Raw genomic sequence first — 20947 nt, forward strand, 5'->3', positions numbered from 1 at the left:
ATATTGTGTTGGGAAATTTTCACCTGCCTCAATAATTATTTTTAAACATCTGTAAAAAATCGATGGAGGAAGATGGCTTTATCTCAAGTTTGGAGAAGAAAACACAAACAGAAAAATAAATAAAACGTTAAAACAAGATGGAAACAGAGATACCGTATATTCTCTATTAGTGCTGCATGCAGCACTAATTTCCAGGCCCTTTTTGAGTGCAGCACTATTAGAGACTGCAGTATTACTGGAGGCTGCAGCACTAATTTTCGAACGGCTATTTTCAATTGGAGATCACTAGTTTTTAGTCACAAATGCTCACCTTTTAAGCAGAAATCCATTAAAATTGTGAAATTTTGTAACAAAAATGACCTAATAACTCAATTATGTTTGTAAGTTAACTAGAAATCTTCAAAAATATACAAAACACTCCCCAGAATGTCAAAACTATGTATTGAGTGACTCTTTCAGTAGAAAATGGGGTGCAGCACTAATAGAGACTGCAGCACTAATTTTCGGACCCTTTTTGAGTGCAGCACTATTAGAGACTGCAGTACTACTGGAGATGCAGCACTAATAGAGAATATACGGTAATAATTTTCAGATTTTGTGATTTTTTTTGTTTGAAGAATGATGATTGAGGATCGTGTTGGATGGATTTGGAAACGATTATTGACGGTCACCGCCTGAAAAATGTAGAAGATTCATTTTTCTTAATAGTCACACGAATAAAAAAACCAATTTGAAACAACTTAAAACGATTTTTCCATTTTTTTTTATTCTGCTAACCTTTTTGAGCAATAGCGCGATTGTAGCCTCCTCTTTCTGGATCATAATCCTTTCGATACTCATCACGAACTTGTCCACCGTGTTTTCCTCTTCCATATTGACGTCCTTCAATGAATCCAGCATCCCAATCAGCACGAATTACACGATCATCCATACGAGTGTTTGAGATGTTCTGAAGAGCCAGCTCAGCGTCTTCTCTTGTGTAGTATCTGGAAATCAATAAATAAAAATAAAAATTAATTAAATTTTATTTGTTCGGGTTAAAAGTCCAGAGAAGCAATGAAAATCGCGGAAAAAACTCACTCGACAAAGCAGAATCCGCAAGGAGTTTTCTTGAATCTATCCAATCCCATGATCACTCTTCTGACGTCACCGGCTCTTCCAAACAGCTCATAGACTTGGTCTTCTTTAGTGTAATATGATAAATTTCCAACATAAAGTGTACATGATGTGCGTAGAGCAGTCTCCTGGTCTCGAACGGTTCCCTGAAATTGAGAACTACAAATTTGAATTCGTATTGTGCAACAACACCTTTTATTCGATAAAAACCCGAAAAGTTGTTAAAACAAAAGGCTTACCTGGTATCTTTGATCTCTGTAAGCACTAATTTCCTTAGGATTATCCAATGTTCTTGGATCGAAGACCATTTTAAAAGAAAGAACGAAGAAACAGACACACTCTTCAGCGAACAAAATTCGAAAAGAGAACGGAGTGTCGTAGCGCGTGTTGTTTAACTGAAACCCGAGGTTATTTGAATTTGGATTTTATCAACCCTCATTTAGCAGATATTGGATAACGAAATAACATTGGGAATATCGATTACGAAACGAAAATCTAAAATAAATAAATGTTTTATACCACGGAGAAAATATTTTAAAATTATTAATCAATCATTTGATGATGGAATTGGTCAGTTTACACACAAATACAAATGGTAGAAGGAATTAAAAATAAATAAAACAGAAAAAATAGTACAAGGTTTGAAAATGTAAGTGAAGAAAAAACATTAACAGAGTCTATGGCATATTTCAACAAAAATACGAGATTAAAATTCACCATTCATAACTTTTTGATAGCAAAGAGATGCCATCTGTTGTGATACTTCTTCTCCTTCCCAATGACTTTTGATTGGAATTGTAACTGCTGAAAGCTTTTTGAGCATTTGAATTGATTCGAGAGTTCCGGAGACGGAGACGATGTAACGAACTGAAAACAATTATTTTATGCTACCAATATGAAGAGTTTTTAATTACCTGTAGTCTTTGGTTTCGCCTTATCGTTTATCGGATTTTTCTCCTGTCGCCGCATCTTTACAGTTGAAACATTTGTGTGTTTCTTCATATTATTGATCAGATCATTCACATTTATATTTTCTAAATGAAAAAAAACTCAATTTTTTTTATTTCCAAAAGATTTTACATACCGGGTAACTCGATAACAAATGGTTCACACTCTCGATCCATCGTCTCAGCTGTAATTGTTGGATCAGATGATACTGGAAGCTCTTCAAAACGTAGATTAAACAGAATATTGTAGTAGGTTTTGAGAGCTGATTCATGGAATATTCGCCATTCTCCACGCATAAAAATCGATGAGAAGTTGAGAGGACAAAAGGATAAAGTCGACATTTTTCTGAACTTCCGACATCCCATAAATTGGAAGAATTTGACCATCTGAAAAAAATACACAATTCGGCTTTGAATTTCTCGCCAATGTTGGACTACAAATCATACAGCTGAATGGACTTATGTCAACTTTGATGAATCGAAAATTCAAGTTTTTTTTGTTTTATATTCGGTAAAATTTCAACTTTTCTACAATTTCCTATAATTTCTCTATATATTTCAATGAATTTTTTATTTTTGTTATCAAAATATAGATGTTTATAGACAAAATTCAAAGGTTTCTCTTCTTTTTTCATACTTTTTCGAAGAAATCGAAAAATCGACGATGTTCGATGACCCCCTTATTCCTTACCATATCTGATCTTTTTTTTTCAGTAAGTGGATCGATATTGCCTCTCGATGAATCTCTTTTCTGTTTCTCATATTCTTCTTTTTCAATTATTTTGAAAAACGGTTCTGCATTTCCATCAGCAGATGCCAATTGTCGTGTTGCAAAAAGAATGAACATGAGGAAAAAGTGATAAATCTTGATTGGTTTTCCATCAAACAATCGTAATGATTCTCCCCATCGCATTAACATGAAGAACACAGAGTCCAACCCTGGTATCATCTCCAGATATATTTTCAGAATGGAAATCGCTTCTTTTGATTTTTCACCGGTAATTAGATGATCGAGTTCACAGAAGTTCTTGAAATCCGCATCGTGATCAATCAAATATTGTTTTCGATGCTCTTCTAGGAAAGTGTACATGGGATTTGCTCCACCAATCTGCATTCTTTCGTTATTCAATACATTAGTCTCCTTGACTTTGGCAATGACGTCATATGCAATCCAAGCAAATGAAAGCTTCCGAACTTCTCTCGTGGATTGAGCACACTCTACAAAGAAATTACAATAGTTCAAAAAATTGAAACAAAAAAATTGAATTACCGTAACAAGCTCGATACCAGGCAACAGCTTTCTTTCTGACCTCCTGATCTGGATCTTCGCAACGGTAATTGAGACAGTTGCCGTTATCGTAAGCATTTGGTAAAAGTGTACATTTTACTGTGAATCCACCAAATTCCTGATAATGGCATAGAAATTAAAAAATAAATAAATATTGAAATAAACTGTACCTCGAAGAACGTTTCTCTGAATTTGCACACTAAAGATGTCATTTTTGTTTCAATCATTTGATTAGTGTTGTAGAATGACATATCATCTTGGTCTTTATCCGAAATTCGATTTCTCATTTCGACAATGCATCCTGACATGATTTCACCTTCCGACCGGATACCGTAGTTTTCCATAATAGACTGTAAAATTTGGGTATTTAAACTTTACTCAGCCTTCAAACTAACCCTGAGTTGTCCGTTGTAACTGGATAATTGTTTTTGAGCACTTTCCATATATCTCTCAAAACCAGTAACAAAGATAGTCTCATCCAGTTCAATATTATATTGTTCATCCCTTTCTTCAGAGATCTTGATAACATTGTCAATTGCTTGAAACTCTCGGAATAGTTTTCCACAAAGCCTTGGACTGACATACATCGGACTTCGTTCATTTCCCATATGAAAGTCAGGAATTCGCTCAGGATTTTCAGGAGGGATAACTTCGAATGTTACGGGATCTGAAAATAGGTAGTTACACCATATTCATGAATACGCATACGTACCGGCCCTCCATTTCGTTTCCAATGGATCTGGTGGTTGTCCAGACTTTGTGAAATCAACAGCTTGGCAATTCTTCTTTGCCAAATCCATACAAACTCTCGAATTCAGCCCATATTGGTCAGAATTGTGAAGATGACTGTTCGAGATTTGTCCAACGGAGTCTAATTTCAGATATGTGACATAAAACTCACGCATCAAGACGTCCTAAATTTGATATTACACCAAAGTTTAAAAAAAAAATGAACAAAAAAAAACTAACAAGCTTCTCTCTATCATATGGTACTTTAATCTTTTCAACAGCAAAATCGAAAGGTTCTTCATTTCTTTCAAGAAGTAATTCCTGATCCCAAATAACAGAATATTCATCTCCATCCAAATCGGATCCAGCCATTTCATCAGGATGAGGCCTCGGTCCATGTTGTGGGAATACTACTACATCACACATGTGATGAAGTTCTGGAATATCGACAGCCTCGAAAATCCGAACATCTCCGGGGACAATACAAGGGTTTTTAGTGAGCAAAACGGTTCCTGTGACAATCTCACTTCCATGAACTTTATTGTTGGAATCTCGCGGTGGAAGTTTTTTCTTGTAATTTTTCGTGTATTGAACGAAGATTTGTCCGTATTGTAAACGTCCAGTTTCATCAACTACTCCGAGCATAGATCGACCAAGTTCACTGGGAATTTGAATTTGCTCTTTGCAAAGCTGTTTCGCTGAAAATAATAAAATTGAGAAATTGAAAACAATTCGGAAAACTCACTGATTGAGAACTTGATGGATGCCTTGATTAGGGAACGGAAGAATGGCTCACTAGACAATGTAAATCCCCACATTGTTCTCAAGTTATCAATATCAATACGACGTGGAAACTCCTGAAAGAGTTCCAAATAAAAAGTTTCATTATTTCATGTTTCAGACAAACCTTTAATTTGTTTCTACAAAAGGTCTCCTCATTCATCTGTTTGGCAAATGACAAGATCTGACGATCCATCAATTCCTCAATTCTGCTCGTAATTCTTTTATGACAATCCAACGATTGCATTTCGGAAACTTGATCAAGAATATTGATGAATGGTTTATTGAGAGCAACCAATACCGCTGACGAGAACTTTACCATTTCGATTTGGTCTCCCGAAATAGCCTTAGCTTGGAATTTAATTTGACTTGGACGGAACAAACATTTCGCCATTTTCATCGAAGTAACACCGTTCACAAGTGCCCATTTACGAATTTCATCCAGAAAGGGTTCAATAGCGATGACTCCTTTATTTCCGCGGAATCGAATCTGCAAAAACTATAGTTACCTAAGTTCACACGAAATTAATTTACCTGGAAGCAGCTAGGAACAGCTTTTCCAAATTGCATCGCTTGGGATACTTCCTGTGCAAATTGATAGCTCATCATTCCAACTCCGTCAGAAAATGTATACTCGCTTCCGTTTGTCGCTCGTCCACCAGTCAAATCGTACGTGCTACAGTAATCATCTCGTCCAAGTCCGACACCGGTTAGCTGAAATTCATACTTGTATTATGATGGAAAGTTATCACTAAAAAATCCATGAAACTGAATAAAAATTAAAAACATACCCTGCTCTGAGTGAAGCATTGACCCAATCTCGCCATCAACTTAGGAACATTTTCAATTTCCGAGAATCTTCCTAATTGAAATCGAACTTCGTCGATTTTCGGCTTGAAGTTTATATTCGATGCTGTCGGATTACATTTGTAGAAGCGATCAAGCTGCTTGTCTGTGAATCTCATCATGAAATATGCTCCATTGTCTCTCATTTGTGAATTTGAGCATCCCAAGAAACCATATTCACGATTTGCAATTCGAACTCCGTGCTCCAAATACTTGTTCGCCGTCCTGTCGAGAAGTTTACCCGTAACATTTGATCTCATTTTCTTATTATTATCATCTCGAAATGTTACTCTAAGCACCCGGGTGCCATCTTTATCGAATTTCCGTAGAACTCGATTTCCCATGATCGTCTCTGGTGCAATGTAGATGACTCTCGTAGGTGTGAAGATAACTTTTCGAACTCGTTGATATCCTTCTATGCTCTCCTTTTCTGTTAAACCATTAACCAGTTTCATAACCTCACGTTTTTGGCAAATTTTATCTAGGCACTGAAAAATTTTTAAAAAAATTATCAAAAAATATGCAAAAAACACAACCTTCAAAATTGATCCGATTCGCTTTCTACCATCAATTAAATGAACGAGATCTTCCAAGGCAGCTTCACACAGTTGATTATCATTCCTGTAGTACCAAATGATAATTTCCAGGAAATTTTTCCAATGTTGCTCATTCAGTAGTAGTTGATCTTTCACAATAGCTCCCCGTGACAACAGACATTCAATCAAATATGTGATAGAAAACTTCCGTTCCTCATTAACATCAATCAATTTATCATCTACTATTTCATATTTCGGTGGGAATATCTGCAAAAATTGATACTCAGATTATTGAGGCAATTCTTTGTTTTTTTAAAGACTAACTCACCTCTTTCAGAAACTCTCTAAAAATGGGCGCATTTGAGTCGGTCGGCGATTTCTTCAAATTCCACCGGTTGTATGGATAGTGACTGCCCATCGGAACATCAATGCTCGGAAGATTCGCAAATTCAATCAGAACTTTGGTTCGAGACCTCAGACGAGACAACACACGATACATTTCTTTTGTCTGAATTAGAGAATAATAATAATAAAAAACGATGCTTAATCATCAAAATCTATCATAAAACAGTAGAAAATAGCTCACTGATATTTCTTTATGGAACTCAATTGTGAAGAAAGGACTATCTGCGATGGCAGCATCTTGTGGATTACCATGATTAACATTTCCATTTCTCCAATCACAATCGAACCGTTTCTGACGCTCATAGAAGGGTTTATGAAACGATGACTAAACAATTAGAATTGTTATAAAAATCTGTGATCAATATTAAATTACCTTATCATTATCAATATATCCTTTCCTGATGAGTGGGGGACAATTAACTTCAAAATGAACACATGTGTTGCATCCTTCAACTCGTGGATCGACAATAATTCGACGAATTGAATCCCTTCGAATCTGAATTTTTGAATTTAATTAAATTTTAAGAAATTCTCCCAGTATTGGATTTGATAGCTACAGCTAAACACTTACTGTTAATTGATAGTTCACTCGAACTTTTTGTTTCCTCGAATCCTCAAACTTCTGTTTCTTCTCCTCGAAACATTGAAATTGTACTGTTATCATATCAGTTTTATCGAATTCAAATTCGGCGTGTATCTTATGCAACATATCTCTTGACGATATGTTTTCGCGTGAAAATGAAACCTGCCAATGATTGAAATATGTGCCTCCTTGTATATTTCCAAAATAAATCGCAGCAAGTGGAATCTCTGTGTGACAATCGAGAGTTCTCAACCAAAAATCGGAACCATGAAGGACAATGTTAGGCCGCTGATACGGAACGTACACATTCTGAAAATAAAATTAATTCGAAATCGTCCAATATGAATTCAAGTACTCACCAAATCTGATAAATAATCGTGCATAGCATCTATAATTGTGTGATCAAACTGTTCGCTCTCAACTTCAAAGTTTATTTCAAAGAAGCAATCGCAGTCCTGTTCTTCAACAATTTGAGTTTCTTGACGGGATTTGATTTCGATTTCGTATTTACGAAGAACCTAGAAATATCATAATAATTATTAAAACAAGCGTCATTTTTTTAATCGAAAAATGTCCAAAAAATGAATTAAAATTCTCAAAACCATGACGCACTGAAGTAAATGTCAGTAACATTGTATCGATACTTCCTTCGATGACTTGAAGCGAGTTATCGAATTCCGGAAATTCAAATTTAATGAATCCATGACTTCGTTCCGACATGACGAGGAGTCTGAAAAATTTTATACAGATAAATTTTAATGGCCAACGCACGAAAAACAAGGTTTTATGGAAGACAAACAAAAATAAAGATTTTTTAAATTTGCCATCGATCAATTGGATATTTAAATTTTTACTGTTATACAACTAAAAATAACTATAAATTAGGTTCTCATTAACCTTCACTTTGAAATTTACAAAAACATTTTTTGAAAGTTAACAACCCGCTGAAATGCAAAAATCGGTTCACTGAAAAAGACGCTGCCCGTCGGAGACGCAGACAGCTGAAAAAGACACTGTGGTGACAATGCAACAGTGAGCAAGTATCGTGATTATTATTCCGTAATTTTATTTACGGAAACTCATTTAAAACTATTTTCTAATAATAAAGAAATTTAATTTCATCTCGGAAAATTGAGCACCTTTAAAAAGTTGTATATTTAAAATGTTTTAAAATTTTTCTGATCAAAAACAACTGCATTTCAAAAATGTTGATTTCAGTCGAGAAGGAAAAAAGTTCGATAGTTTGGTCCAAAATTCAAACAAAATCGACAGCATTTCAATTTTTCAAGAAATCTGGCTATATTCTATCCAATAGGAAAATCATGTACGAAAAAACGCATATAACAAATAAAATACAAATATCGGATTCGTAATAAAACAGACAATTCATTGAAACAGATAACCGAAACGCTGAAAACGATGAAAAGAAGGAGAAACCTATCCATTTCAATCAATCAGCAAAAGAAACAACAGGAAAATATAATGAGAAAAAGAAACAGAAATAAGCATGCCAATTAAAACATGCAAAAAAAAAACAGAAAAATAAAATTTAAAATGAAAACCATATTAAACATTTAAAATCTCTGAAAACACTGCTAAAAACGAATAAGAGAAACATTCTAGATGTTGATGTGTCCTCTGACAATCTTTTCATAGCACAATCGAGCCATCTGTGTAGACACATCTTGTCCCGTTACGTACGTTTTGATGGGAACTTTTACAGCAACCAGTTGACGCAACTTGTACATTGACTCGAGAGTTCCACGTGTAGAAACCAGAAGACGCACTATAATAATTTGAAAATTAAATCTGTTTACCATTCGATTTTGTTAACTCACTATTGATTTTTTGCACATCATCCGAAGAGCGAACTGATTTCTCCATGTTTCGCATGAATATCTCTTTTACACCAGTATGCTCTACCAGCTTGCGATGAACCAATGAACGATCACAATTGGCTGGTAATTCAATCACGAACGGTTCGTTTTCTCGAATTATTGAACGAACTGTAGTTGTTGGATCAGTTGACACAGGAAGTTCTTCGAATCGTAAATTGAATAACACGTTGTAGTAGGTTTTGAGTGCGGCCAAATGGAAAATTTGCCATTCTCCTCGCATGAAAATTGATGAGAAATCAAGAGCACAGAATGAGAGATTCGCCATTTTTCGGAACTTTCGCGAGGCCAAAAATTCGAGAAACTTCACCATCTGAAAACAGTCATTATTATAAAAAAAATAACACAAATATTCTTCTCACCATCTGACTTTTTCCTTTTTCCTCAATATATAAACTGGGCTCAAAGTCTCCAATTGTTTTACTCTGCTTGTAACTTTTCTCATCGACCTTATTGAAGAACTTGGCAGCATTTCCATCAACGGAAGAAAATTGCCTTGTAGCAAACAGGATAAATAGCAGTGATAAATGATATTCTCGAAGTGATTGATTTTCAAATAGATTTGAAATCCGTGCCCATTCGTCTAACATGAATAAGACTGCATCCAATCCTGGATAAGTTTCTGTGTACATTTTGATGATTCTATGAGCTCGTTTCACTTGTTCTCCACTAGTTTTAGGTGTTGAAAATTGTCGAAAAGCTTCGAATTTTCTCGAGTTATCGACAAGATACTGAGATCTGTGGTCGTCAAGCATTGTGTACAATGGATTTGCTCCACCCATCTTAACTTCGTCACTTGTAAGACTTTTGTCTTGTTTCACTTTTGCGATGACGTCATATGCGAGCCAAGCGAACGACAATTTCTTGTTTTCTCGAGTTATTCGAGCTTCCTCTGAAATTAAAATAGTATTTATTTTTATTTCAAGTTATCCAACTAACCATAGCAAGCTCTGTACCAAGCTACGGCCTTTTTCATCATCTGCACTGTCGGAGCACGACATTGTCGTTGAAGAATATTACTATCACGTCCGTAACGAGAGAATGCTTCTGTGTTACCTTCCCAGCCGCCTTCGAATTCCTGAAATTACGCATGTACACATATGTAACTGGCTTAGGAAAGCTTTACTTCAAAAAATATCTCTCGGTATTTCTTGAACAAATTTGTCAATTTCGTCTCGATCATCTGGTTTGTGTTGAAGAATGACATATCATCTTGATCCTTATCCGAAATTCTGTTTCGCATGTCAACAATGCATCCTGAGAAGACTTCACCTTCTGTTTTGATTCCATAGTTTTCCATCATTGACTGAAAAAACATGGTCATCTTTCAACTATTTCTCCTAAAACTCACTCTCAACTGAGCATTATATCTTGCTAAATCGTTTTTTGCACTAGCCATATATTCCGTATATCCATCAATTTTGATAGTTTCATCTATAGAAATCTCCACTTGCTCGTCTCGTTCTTCCGAAATTTTGAGTACATCATCAATTGCTTTGAACTCGCGAAACAGTTTTCCACACAATCTTGGACTGACATACATTGGAGTATGGTCATTTCCCATGTGATAATCAGGTACTCTTTCAGCTCTTTCAGGTGGAATCATTTCGCCAGTTTCTTCATCTTTTCTCCATTTCCTTTCAAGTTCATCAGGTGGTTGTCCAGACTTAGTGAAGTCCACAGCTTGACAATTTTTCTTCGCCAAATCCATGCAAACTCTTGCGTTTAATCCATATTGGTCAGAATTGTGAAGATGACTATTCGAGATTTGTCCAACGGAATCCAATTTCAAGTACTTGACATAGAACTCACGCATCAAGTCATCCTGAAAATATTATTTATTGCGACTAGAATTAAATATATTTATGTAATCTCGTTAAAACGAAACTCACGATTTCATCTTCTTTAAAGCTCGCCTTCTGTTTCTCTGAAGTGAAATCATATGGATCTTCATTTTTGTCCAGAAGCAACTGTTGATCCCAAATGATAGAATATTCATCTCCATCCAAATCAGATCCAGCCATTTCATCAGGATGAGGCCTCGGTCCATGTTGTGGGAATACTACTACATCACACATGTGATGAAGTTCTGGAATATCGACAGCCTCGAAAATCCGAACATCTCCGGCAACAATGCATGGATTTTTGGTCAAGAGAACCGTTCCTGTAAGAACTTGTCGCGCAGCGTTTTTGGGTGGAAGTTTCAGGGCCAGATTTTTGGTATACTGTACGAAGATTTGACCATATTGAAGACGCCCAGTCTCGTCAACGACTCCAAGCATTGACCGTCCGAGATCACACGGAATGGGAATTTGTTCTTTTCGGAGTTGTCTGGCTGTAACAAATATGGTTTGTTTAAAAAGCTTCATTCGTTTAAACTTACTGATTGAGAACTTGATCGATGCTTTGATAAGAGATCGGAAAAATGGTTCGCTAGACAATGTGAATCCCCATGTTGTTCTCAAGTAGTCAATATCTACGCGACGAGGTAGCTCCTGAATAATAACAGTAATGAGGATACTATCAGTAATTTAATAACAAACCTTCAGTCGATTTCTGCAAAAAGTTTCATCCACCATTTGTTGGGCAAAAGAAAGCATTTGTCTGTCCAGTAACTCTTCGATTCGATTTGTTACTCTTCGATGACATTCCAAGGATTGCATTTCCGAAACTTGATCGAGAATATTGATGAATGGCTTGTTTAATGCCACTGGAACTGGCGATGAGTACTTGACGATTTCCACTTGATCACGTGGGTGTCTCTTTGAAATAAATTTAATTTGACTTGGGCGAAACATACAGTTCAAGCTCCACGAACTGTCATCGCTCGGTTTGCTGATATTATACGAAATTGACCACTGGCGAAGATTGTCAAGAAGAGGTTCGATTGAGATGACTCCTTTCATTCCACGGAAACGAAACTGAAAAAAACTATTAAGAAACACCAAAGAAAAGATTATGGTACCTGAAAGCAGCTGGGAACACCTTTTCCAAAATCCATAACTTCTGAGACCATTTGAGCAAATCGATAACTCATCATTCCAACTCCATCAGAAAACGTGTATTCATCTCCTTTCAAATTTTTTCCTCCAGTCAAATCGTACGTTGTCATATACGTGCATCTTTCCAAATTCACTCCTGACAATCTGCTTTGTGTAAAACACTGTCCAAGACGAGCCATCATTTTTGGAATGTTGTCAATAGTCTCGAATCGTCCCAAATTCTTTCGAGCAGCTTGGATCTTTGGATTGAAAGTGATTGGTGGTTTGATTTGATATATCCGTTCGTATTCTCTGCACTGTGATGATGAATATTTTTCCATGAAGTAAGCACCGTTATCTCTCATTTGTGAGTTCGAGCTTCCTAAATAGCCGAAATTACGACCAGCAACAGTAATTCCATTTTTGAGATATTGATTGACGGTTTTTTCAAGCATAGTCGAAGTTTTATTCGTTCGCATTTTCTGATTATCATCATCTCGGAAAGTGATTCTTAGAACTCTTGTTCCATCATGGTCGTATCGTCGCAGTACTCGATTTCCCATCAACGTCTCCGGTGCCACATAGATAACACGAGTCGGTGTGAAAATAATCTTTCGAACTCTTTGATATCCCTCTCTCATTTCTTCAGTTGTTAATCCATTAACCAGACTGTTTCTCTGTCTCGTTTGACAAATTCTATCGAAACACTTGATCAATGATCCAATTCGTTTTCTACCATCGATCATGTGAACCAAATCCTCAAGTCCGGCCTCACAAAGTTTGTCATCTTTCGTGTAGTAGTGGAGAATCACTTCAAGGAATCGGTGCCATATTCCTTCATCAAGCAAAATTTGATCCTTAACCACTGCTCCTCTCGAAATCAGACATTCCAGGAGATAAGTGATGGCGAATTTTCTTTCCCTGTTGGTGTCAACTTCTCGAGAGCCACATACTTCATGTTTCTTTGGAAATGCGGTCGTGATGAAATCTCTGTAAATAGGCGCAGAGAAATGAGTGGGCGACAGATGTTGATTATTTAGGAATGTCCAACGGTTATAAGGATTCTCTCTCCAAATGAGACAGTCAATCGAAGGAATGTCCGCGAATTCAATGGAAACTCCAGTACGGATGCGAAGTCTTGAAAGTAAGCGGTAGATTTCATTGAGCTGGAATAATTACACGTAAAAACTTGATGCATATTGAATTATTACCCCAACAGATTGATCAAACTCGATTGTGAACACAGGACTATCCGTTATTGCTTTAGCTGTTGGATACTGATTCGCGCTTCGTCCACGATTGATCACCAAATATCTTCGATAATGTGGGACGGAGTGCCGATTTTCCTGAAAATTGTAATTAACATCTTATTTCGATATTTCATAATCGCGAAATTTCATGGTTTACGGCTTGGGTGTGCTCACCGATTCCTGTTTTGCCGTTCGGTAGGCTCTTCTAATGAGAACAGGACAATTAAGTTCGAAATGTACACGAATCCGATCCGAACCATTACAATCTTGAACGACAGGATCAACAATAATCCGACGAATAGAAGTTCTCCTAACCTGAAAGTTTTTGTTATGATTTTTATTCCCAATTCTATTGAAAACATACTGTAATCTGGTAATACATGGTAACTGTTTGTTTGGTCCTCTTCGCATCTTTATCAGCAACCTCAAAATCATTTTCAAAGTGCTTGAAGTGAACTGTCATAAAATCAATTTTATCGAATTCGAACTCCACTTTGATTTGGTTCATTCCAATTTTATCGGCTTGTGTTGGTTCAGTATTCCTCGTTCTTGCCGACTTCCGACGTCTAACGTCATCCCAGAAAGACACTTCCCAATGATTAATGAATGTTCCGCCTTGAATATTTCCAAAGAAAACAGCGGCAAGCGGAATATCAACCAAATGACATGTCAATTCGGAAGACCAAAAATCGGAACTGTGAAGAACGAGATTTCCACGTTGGAATGGCATAAGATGATCCTGGAAAAGTACGAATACGATAGAAAGTTTCGACAGCAACAAACCGTTGATAAATCTTTTAAATATGTCTGGATCGCCGCAATTAGATCATGTGAAAACCTGCTGGTCGCAACTTCATAATTTGTTTCATAAAACGGCTCACAATCTTGCTCTTCGACAACCTGAACCTGTCCTTTTGTCAAAACCTTGATGTTGTATTCATTCAATGCCTAAAACAAAAAAAATGATTGATGAACACATTGTCTAACTTACTGGCTCTAATTTTGCTACATGGCATTTAACTATGGGTCCCATTTGCCGCTCTGGCAGAGAACAGGGAATTTCGAGTTTAATCCATCCACGATAACCTTCGTCCCCCATTGTTGCGAGGATTCGGGATAATTTTTGATATATCTTAGGCTAAAATCGTTTTGAGGTAGATGGTCTGTAAGAAAAATATTACAATTTCAACATTTTAGACCATGGTTACACGGATTTTAAATTTTTAGATAAAAAAAGAGATTTTCTGGTTAGAATTGCAGCGTTAAAAATATTCGATTTTTTAAAATTACGTTTCACTAGACTAAAGCATCATGAATCATATAAAATAAATGAGAAAACAGAAATATTTGGGCATTTGGGATGAAAATTGATTCAAATTCGAAAAACGTTTCTGGCGCGCTATCGTATCTGCCCTGTTCGTTGCGAGACTTGTAGTTCACAACGATTTAAGCTCCTTTGAAGGCAGCGGCATTTTGAAATCGAATTTCGAATTATTAACCTTCTTCTTCGCAGTTTTTAGCTATGAGCGAGAAACAAATAAGAAAAAAGTGGCACGCGTTATAGTTCAAAAATTTCGTTGTCGCGGTGAGACAAGGGCTGTTGTCTTTTGGGCTTTGGTTTTTTTGGCAAAAATGGGAGAAAAAACTTTCACAAGTTAATTTTTAGTCGGGACGAGGAATTCGATTTTTTTGTATTTTTATTAGTCCAAAGTCCGAATAGTTTTTAAATAATCTGCATCTCCAATTTTTCTAATGATTATTTTACGAGAACTTGTGTTTGAATGGAAATTCGCAACATGAAGATAAAATTAATAAATCTCAAAATTTATTTACATGGCACCGGAAACTACAGATTTCGACCCGTATTTCTGATATAATTGAGAGAGGAATAGAATAACATTTGAAAAGAAATTGAAATTGAACAACTAAAGCACTGACCCGTTTCAGGGAAAAAAAGTGGTAATTGCGCCTAATTGGTGTGCATGGTGGGAGGTGGAAAGGGAGGAAAACAGAAAAAAAACAAGAAAATATGATATGAAATATGGAAAATAATGATAATCAGCAAACAGCTTCAGCCATTTCCATCACAGGTTCAAGCACTGGACGGAATTTAGATTTGAATCCAGAATTTCGGCGTTCTCGTGGCTCATCTGGGATCATATTTGGATCTTGCTCCGGGCTCTGAAAATTAAAAGGGTCAATTTCTGTAGTTTGAAATATGATTTGTAAACTTACAGCTGGTCTAGCTGGAATTGCAATATTAAGATAAACATCGGGAAGTAATTGTTCTGGTTGAGCTTCATCTCTCACCAATCGAACAGAACCAGCATTTTCTTTGACGTTCTGTAAGATACAAATTATAAACTTTGGACCTAATGATAAGAAAATAAGAATGATCAAACTAGATTTTGAGTGTTTATGTCTTTAACTTTCAGTTACATACCTGTTCATAAGCAATAAGTTGGCGCCAGAAACCAAGATTTGGACGAACCATTGAACGCTTTGATTTCATCAAATGATAAGCTTCACGAAGATTTCGGCAACTGGAAATAGATCAAAAATCAATATGTGCATTCTATTTTAGTTCATGGGAAAACATCAGATTCATTAGTTTTTGTTTTCCGGCACGTGCTCTCTTCCCATTTATTGGATACTTATGATATCACATGAAAGCACATGTCCAATAGAATTTATAATAGGGGAAAGCACTGAGTTTCTGGACTATTTTTGGTTCTAACTAAAACAAGATGACATACCGATATTTGAGCAAGAAAGCCAAACAGATGGAAGCAGAACGTGACACTCCGGCGACACAGTGCACGAGAACTTTTCCCCCATCAGCAATGAGTGCTTGAATCTGATCAGATTGAAGTTCAAGATGTGGATAGATATATGTCTGTGGAGTATCTTCAAGCCAAAGTTTTGTACGTTGAATGTCTCCAAGACTTCTGAGATTTGGAACTTCTGTTGTTGCATTTATGATATGTGTGATCTTATGTTTCTTCATTTCATCTTTGCTCAACGCAGAAACTCCACAGATAAATAATCCCGGAACGATTTCTGACATGGCCGCATATTCTGGATTTACACGGAAAGACAGTGTCATTTTGTAGTGTATCTGTAATCATATTAAATTTGATTCGAGTACCAAGAGGTTATCAATGAGAAAAAAGAAATTGAAACGAGGGGGCACGTGACAACAGGGAATGATGTTGAGAGATGTATTGAGATAAGAAGATTGTGATAAGAGTGTGAACTTTGGGAGAATTAAGTGTTTCGGATGAAATGAAATGGAAGGAGAACGAAGAGAAAACATGTGGTTAAAATTGATAATGGAGAAGGAACGATATTTATATTTCGTTTTTACCTTTTTGGGGAAACATTTTGAACTCAAAATTTGCAAAGTTGTGAAAGTATGTACGGTAAAAAGTTTACCTGATGAGGCCTATACCTACTTTCCTAAAGTGTGCCTAGGAAATCACTTCGAGCTTTGACCAAAGATTTGACATAAAAAATCAAGAAAGAGAAACCAAAAAGGAGAAGCACCCAAAGAAGGGGAAAAAAAAGAAAAAAAAACAAAGATCATCGCGGAGAGATTTGTATTCGCCTTCTTCCTCTACACTGCAAAATGTATCTGACATATTCTTCTGAGAAGAAGCATGTGACGCTCACATGTATTTTCACTCTGTTGGCTCTCCTCTCACACTCTGCGACTCTATACTCTATGACCTTGATTAGTTGCTTTGATTCTATCCTGGCCCCATCTTCACGAATCGAAGAACCATCTGTTGAAGATTGAGAGAAAAGTTTTATCGGAAGTGAATGATTAAAAAAGATAAAGTTCAGAGAGAATGAGAGAAAGAGAATGAAAGACTGAAAAATACTTGTTCAAGAATCAAAAAGGATGCATGTCCTCCCATAGAGGAGGAGCCAAAAAGTGATAAAATACAAAATATTATGATGGTTTTGATGACCACTCCCACCAGGAATATATAGACATTGATTGACTTTCGGTCGTTCAGTGCTTTTGTGTGACCCCGCCTCTCTCTTGTACACACGTGATTGTCTGTACGTGTCGATTGAGAGAGAAGGCAAGAAAAAACTATCAACGACTTTCGAAAGTTCCAGTTTTGGGACAAAATAGAATAAACACAGAATACATAGCACAACCAAAAATGATTAGAAGATTAGAAAATCAAGGGAAGAGGCGTGGTTCCAACGACTGTAGTGTGTCTGAGAGTCAGAGAGAGAGCTCACACGAGCTCTCCGCTGAGCAGTTGTTCTTTCATCTGATCAGTGATATGTGTATTCGGTGGAGCTTGAAGAAAGGCGGGATTGAACAATGGGGGCAAAGGGTATCCAGTTACGACTATCATGAGAGTTGGGACGTCATCTAAGCATGTGTTCAATTAACTGAAATTAAATGGAAGTCACAAAGGACATTGAACTAGTAGAATTCATTCATCGAAATGTGTCATGGGAATTTAGATGATAGAAAAATTATTAAGACTAGTCAGTTCATTTCAGTTCAACTAATCAAACGCGAAATAAAATATTTTCTATAGTCCTATATAAATTGGAATTCATGAACTTTGACAACTCAATTCGAAAAATTGAAATTTGAGTTTTTAAAATTGCATAAAACTGTACCGCACATCTAGTCTACATTTAGTCTACATATCTACATGTACCCACGCGCTGACTGCTTCTGAGTCAGGAGACATAGTTCACTTTTTACACTTTTGTTTTGATGGTAAACGTGCCGAAATGGGTACTAAAAATAATAGTTTGTTGACGTTATATTCTTATCTTCCTGTTCAATAAACTCTTGATCTTGCTAGCTTCAAAATGAATATAAGCTTTTGAATAAGTCTACCACATGATTTTTTTTTTTTCGTTAAATTGTTTATAATTCTCACAATCAGATGTTCCAACCGCCCACTTCTGAAATAGGAGAACTGATCCAAACTAGAAAAAAACGTGCGATGGGAAAGAAATTGAATAGTTTTTTTCGCAATGGTCGAAATTCGCACGCACATGAAAAGAAAGACAGTCACATGTCACTGTGAGTCGACCTCAATTCAACATGGGAAAATGTTGGAGAGAGTGAGAGACGTCAGAGATCATAACTAAATTAGAAGATGGCAATGGAGTTTTTCAGAAAAAGTTTTGGTACTTTCGCAATTTTCATATATTTGTACTCAAAGGTGCACGAACTCATTAGGATGAGTGATAAATATTTTCGCGGCAAGACCAGTCCGAATATATAAATTTACAAAATTACTATATGCGGAGGCTTGTTTAAAAAATTCTGAGGAATATTTCCATTGTTTTTTCCTGATTTCACATTGTTTTCCATCTTCTCAAATTTCATGAACAACTACAAAACAGCTGATTGGAATATTATAAACAGAAAACCGAGACAAAGAAAAACAATCGTATAGTCGGAAGCTTGTGATTGTAGTTTAGAATATAATTATGAATTTGAGGGAGATGTCTCATGATTCATCGAGTCTGATTTATGGATTCAGACGCACTCAGGAAATTAGAAATGGTCGACTGAACGTCAAGATTCTATTCATAGTTTGTCAAAATATACTGAAATTGGGTTAAAAAACTAAAAAAAATTTTTTAAAAGAATATTAAAAATTTTCAGACCAAGTTTTTACAAGTCGCCAAATTTGCCAAAAAATATGGAATTTTTGAGAACCTTAAAGCATTAATGCATATCCGAGTATCTACTGTTTAATTAAAAGAATTAAGACATAACTGGAATATAAAAGCTATAGATAAATAAGAATTGGGTTGAGTTTGTACTATTCGTAGTTTGAAATTCAAAGTTTAAAATATTTTGAAATCACCCGACAAATGCTCGTTCCTTGTGGTTTGGCCAGTCAATGTCTCTATATCTCAGAACCCTCCGCGATTTACCTACTATTTCTCAAAGTTCGAAAGTTCTGGCCAGAGTTGAGTACACATTGAGGAGGAAGAACCAAAAAGAACTTGGTGGTTTGAACTGATCTCAAAAGAGAATGGATAAGAAACAAAAAAGACAAAAAGATCGTGTTGATTTGAAGAAGTAATTGATTGACACGTTGATACAACATTTAATCAATGGGAACACAGATGGCGTGTTCAGAATGAAAAGAAGAAGTTCCACAACAATAACCACTGCATCAGTCACTCCAAAAAAAGAAGGCGTTGATAAATCTGGTTTTCATGGGTTGAAACAAGAGATTGTAGGCGTCGAGAGTGTGATGATGATGATGATGAAAGGTGTGGAAAATGACAGATGATACTGTACCCAAAGGTTACGGTACTGTCTTTATTTTGATAAGAAAGGGTGGGTTATTGGATTCAATTCAGCTGATAACACACTTTTTCGCGGAATTAAAAAGGAGAGTTGATTTTTGCAGTAAATGCACCTTTTAGCAAAATGCGAAAGGTTATTTTTAGATCTGGCAAAAATTGTCAACCTGCAAAAACTCAAAGTTTTTTTTCCTAAATACCATCGTGTTGAGCAATGAGGTGCAGCACTAATAGAGAATGCACGGTATGTCCACAAATCCTGGTTCTATAGTCTCAATAACTGTTGCTTTTTTTGCTTTTAAGGCGACTTGCAAATGCACAGTGCCTACAAAAAGTTTACTGAAAGTTGCAGAAAAGAGGCAAAAGGCAGGCGCACACGCCTAAAGATGTGCCTGCCTACGGCTAAAATCCCTTGGCGGATCTAAATGTTTTGGCTCTAGATTTCTAAAGTTCAAGTTTACCACAAAAATGGGCATTACCCTTTTCAAGCACATCACTCTTATCATAAAGTTCAAGAGACCTCGCATAAACTTTAAGGGACACTTGACGTCAAATAATGCTTAAACTGATAACAAATAAAAAAAAGTAAAAAAATGGTGTTTAGAGGGAAATATGCTCCATTTCACTGGATGGTTCGTTGACTGATTCATTGCTTTCAATGAATTGCGACACTTGAACACGGAAGAAAAATGGGCGGAGCCTGTTTGCGCAGAGAAAAAGGAAAAAAGAATGAGGAGGAGGAGGATGAAGCCTGGGCGCGCAAAAAGAAAAAAGAATGAACATGTGGACAGCATGTGAAGAAGAGAATGACTGGGAGATTGGATGAGAGCACAGCGGATTTTGGTGGAGAGACGTACGCACCGGAAATCGGGCAATTGGTTTTTGAATGCTTTTTTTGTTATTCTGCAGTACGCAGTACGCAATAAGGGGTTCATTGATCATTACTGATACTAATAGCAATTTTGGAAAAAATTGGAACTTTTAAAAAATTGGCCGAGAATTCTTCTCGGCGAAGATTTGGCATTATACAATGGCAACGAATAGTGGAAGTGCTTTTTGAGTTGGATTGTGGATATTTCACGGGGGCGCAATTCACGCCCGGCCGAAATTATAGCATGATTCATAATTAACCAATGATGGAGAGAATTTCCTAATTTCCATTTTAATGATGAGTAACAGTTCCGAGTTTTTTAAATAGACGAAAACTGACCTGAACGATCAAATTTCATAATAAGACCTTTTGAAATATTCTAAAAAACTTTTTATGGGCCACATTTTGCTA

At 36.3% G+C, this 20947-nt stretch overlaps 4 protein-coding genes and 1 non-coding gene across 9 annotated transcripts; all 5 read right to left on the reverse strand.

The window, feature by feature from the left end:
- Nucleotides 1-639: 639 nt before the first annotated feature.
- Nucleotides 640-1511, reverse strand: ncbp-2 (Nuclear cap-binding protein subunit 2; the record flags this gene model as incomplete). Of its 3 annotated transcripts, NM_001383376.2 has the most annotated exons (4): nt 640-674; nt 778-986; nt 1081-1262; nt 1356-1511. In NM_001383376.2, 4 exons carry the CDS (start codon nt 1422-1424, stop codon nt 658-660), a joined length of 477 nt encoding a protein of 158 aa, NP_001370288.1. The 3 variants fall into 3 exon arrangements, with proteins under 3 accessions (NP_001370288.1, NP_001250553.1, NP_001250554.1); NM_001263624.3 differs by lacking the exon at nt 1356-1511 and having other exon boundaries at nt 658-674; nt 1081-1130; NM_001263625.3 differs by lacking the exons at nt 1081-1262; nt 1356-1511 and having other exon boundaries at nt 658-674; nt 778-931.
- Nucleotides 1512-1608: 97 nt separating this feature from the next.
- Nucleotides 1609-7960, reverse strand: rrf-1 (RNA-directed RNA polymerase; the record flags this gene model as incomplete). 3 transcript variants are annotated; one of them, NM_001263626.5, is made up of 20 exons in its annotated part: nt 1609-1983; nt 2031-2150; nt 2201-2450; nt 2755-3281; nt 3334-3469; nt 3522-3701; nt 3747-4018; nt 4064-4265; nt 4321-4778; nt 4826-4937; nt 4988-5350; nt 5395-5574; nt 5652-6194; nt 6243-6509; nt 6571-6750; nt 6829-6972; nt 7021-7143; nt 7219-7539; nt 7590-7748; nt 7843-7960. In NM_001263626.5, 20 exons carry the CDS (start codon nt 7948-7950, stop codon nt 1823-1825), a joined length of 4806 nt encoding a protein of 1601 aa, NP_001250555.1. The 3 variants fall into 3 exon arrangements, 2 of the variants coding, with proteins under 2 accessions (NP_001250555.1, NP_001250556.1); NM_001263627.3 differs by lacking the exon at nt 7843-7960 and having other exon boundaries at nt 1823-1983; nt 7590-7613; NR_050268.1 differs by lacking the exons at nt 2755-3281; nt 3334-3469; nt 3522-3701; ... (12 more) ...; nt 7590-7748; nt 7843-7960 and having other exon boundaries at nt 1614-1983; nt 2201-2405.
- A 563-nt stretch (nt 7961-8523) lies between these two features.
- ego-1 (RNA-directed RNA polymerase) lies at nt 8524-14521 on the reverse strand. The gene is made up of 15 exons (NM_059731.6): nt 14348-14521; nt 14140-14304; nt 13721-14095; nt 13531-13671; nt 13318-13452; nt 12091-13272; nt 11669-12046; nt 11509-11620; nt 11018-11460; nt 10477-10950; nt 10252-10431; nt 10065-10203; nt 9488-10017; nt 9069-9438; nt 8524-9016 (listed from the first exon to the last, which is right to left on the reverse strand). Exons 1-15 carry the CDS (start codon nt 14453-14455, stop codon nt 8850-8852), a joined length of 4899 nt encoding a protein of 1632 aa, NP_492132.1. The 5' UTR covers nt 14456-14521; the 3' UTR covers nt 8524-8849.
- A 115-nt stretch (nt 14522-14636) lies between these two features.
- 21ur-14981 lies at nt 14637-14657 on the reverse strand. Its single transcript, NR_050269.1, has one exon.
- Nucleotides 14658-15160: 503 nt separating this feature from the next.
- Nucleotides 15161-16474, reverse strand: F26A3.4 (Protein-tyrosine-phosphatase). The gene is made up of 4 exons (NM_059732.5): nt 16113-16474; nt 15800-15899; nt 15592-15699; nt 15161-15537 (listed from the first exon to the last, which is right to left on the reverse strand). The coding sequence occupies exons 1-4, from the start codon at nt 16460-16462 to the stop codon at nt 15415-15417; spliced, it is 681 nt and encodes a 226-aa protein (NP_492133.1). The 5' UTR covers nt 16463-16474; the 3' UTR covers nt 15161-15414.
- Between the last annotated feature and the right edge of the window lie 4473 nt (nt 16475-20947).

This window comes from Caenorhabditis elegans, chromosome I (assembly GCF_000002985.6).
Source record: "Caenorhabditis elegans chromosome I".
Lineage (NCBI taxonomy): Eukaryota > Metazoa > Nematoda > Chromadorea > Rhabditida > Rhabditidae > Caenorhabditis > Caenorhabditis elegans.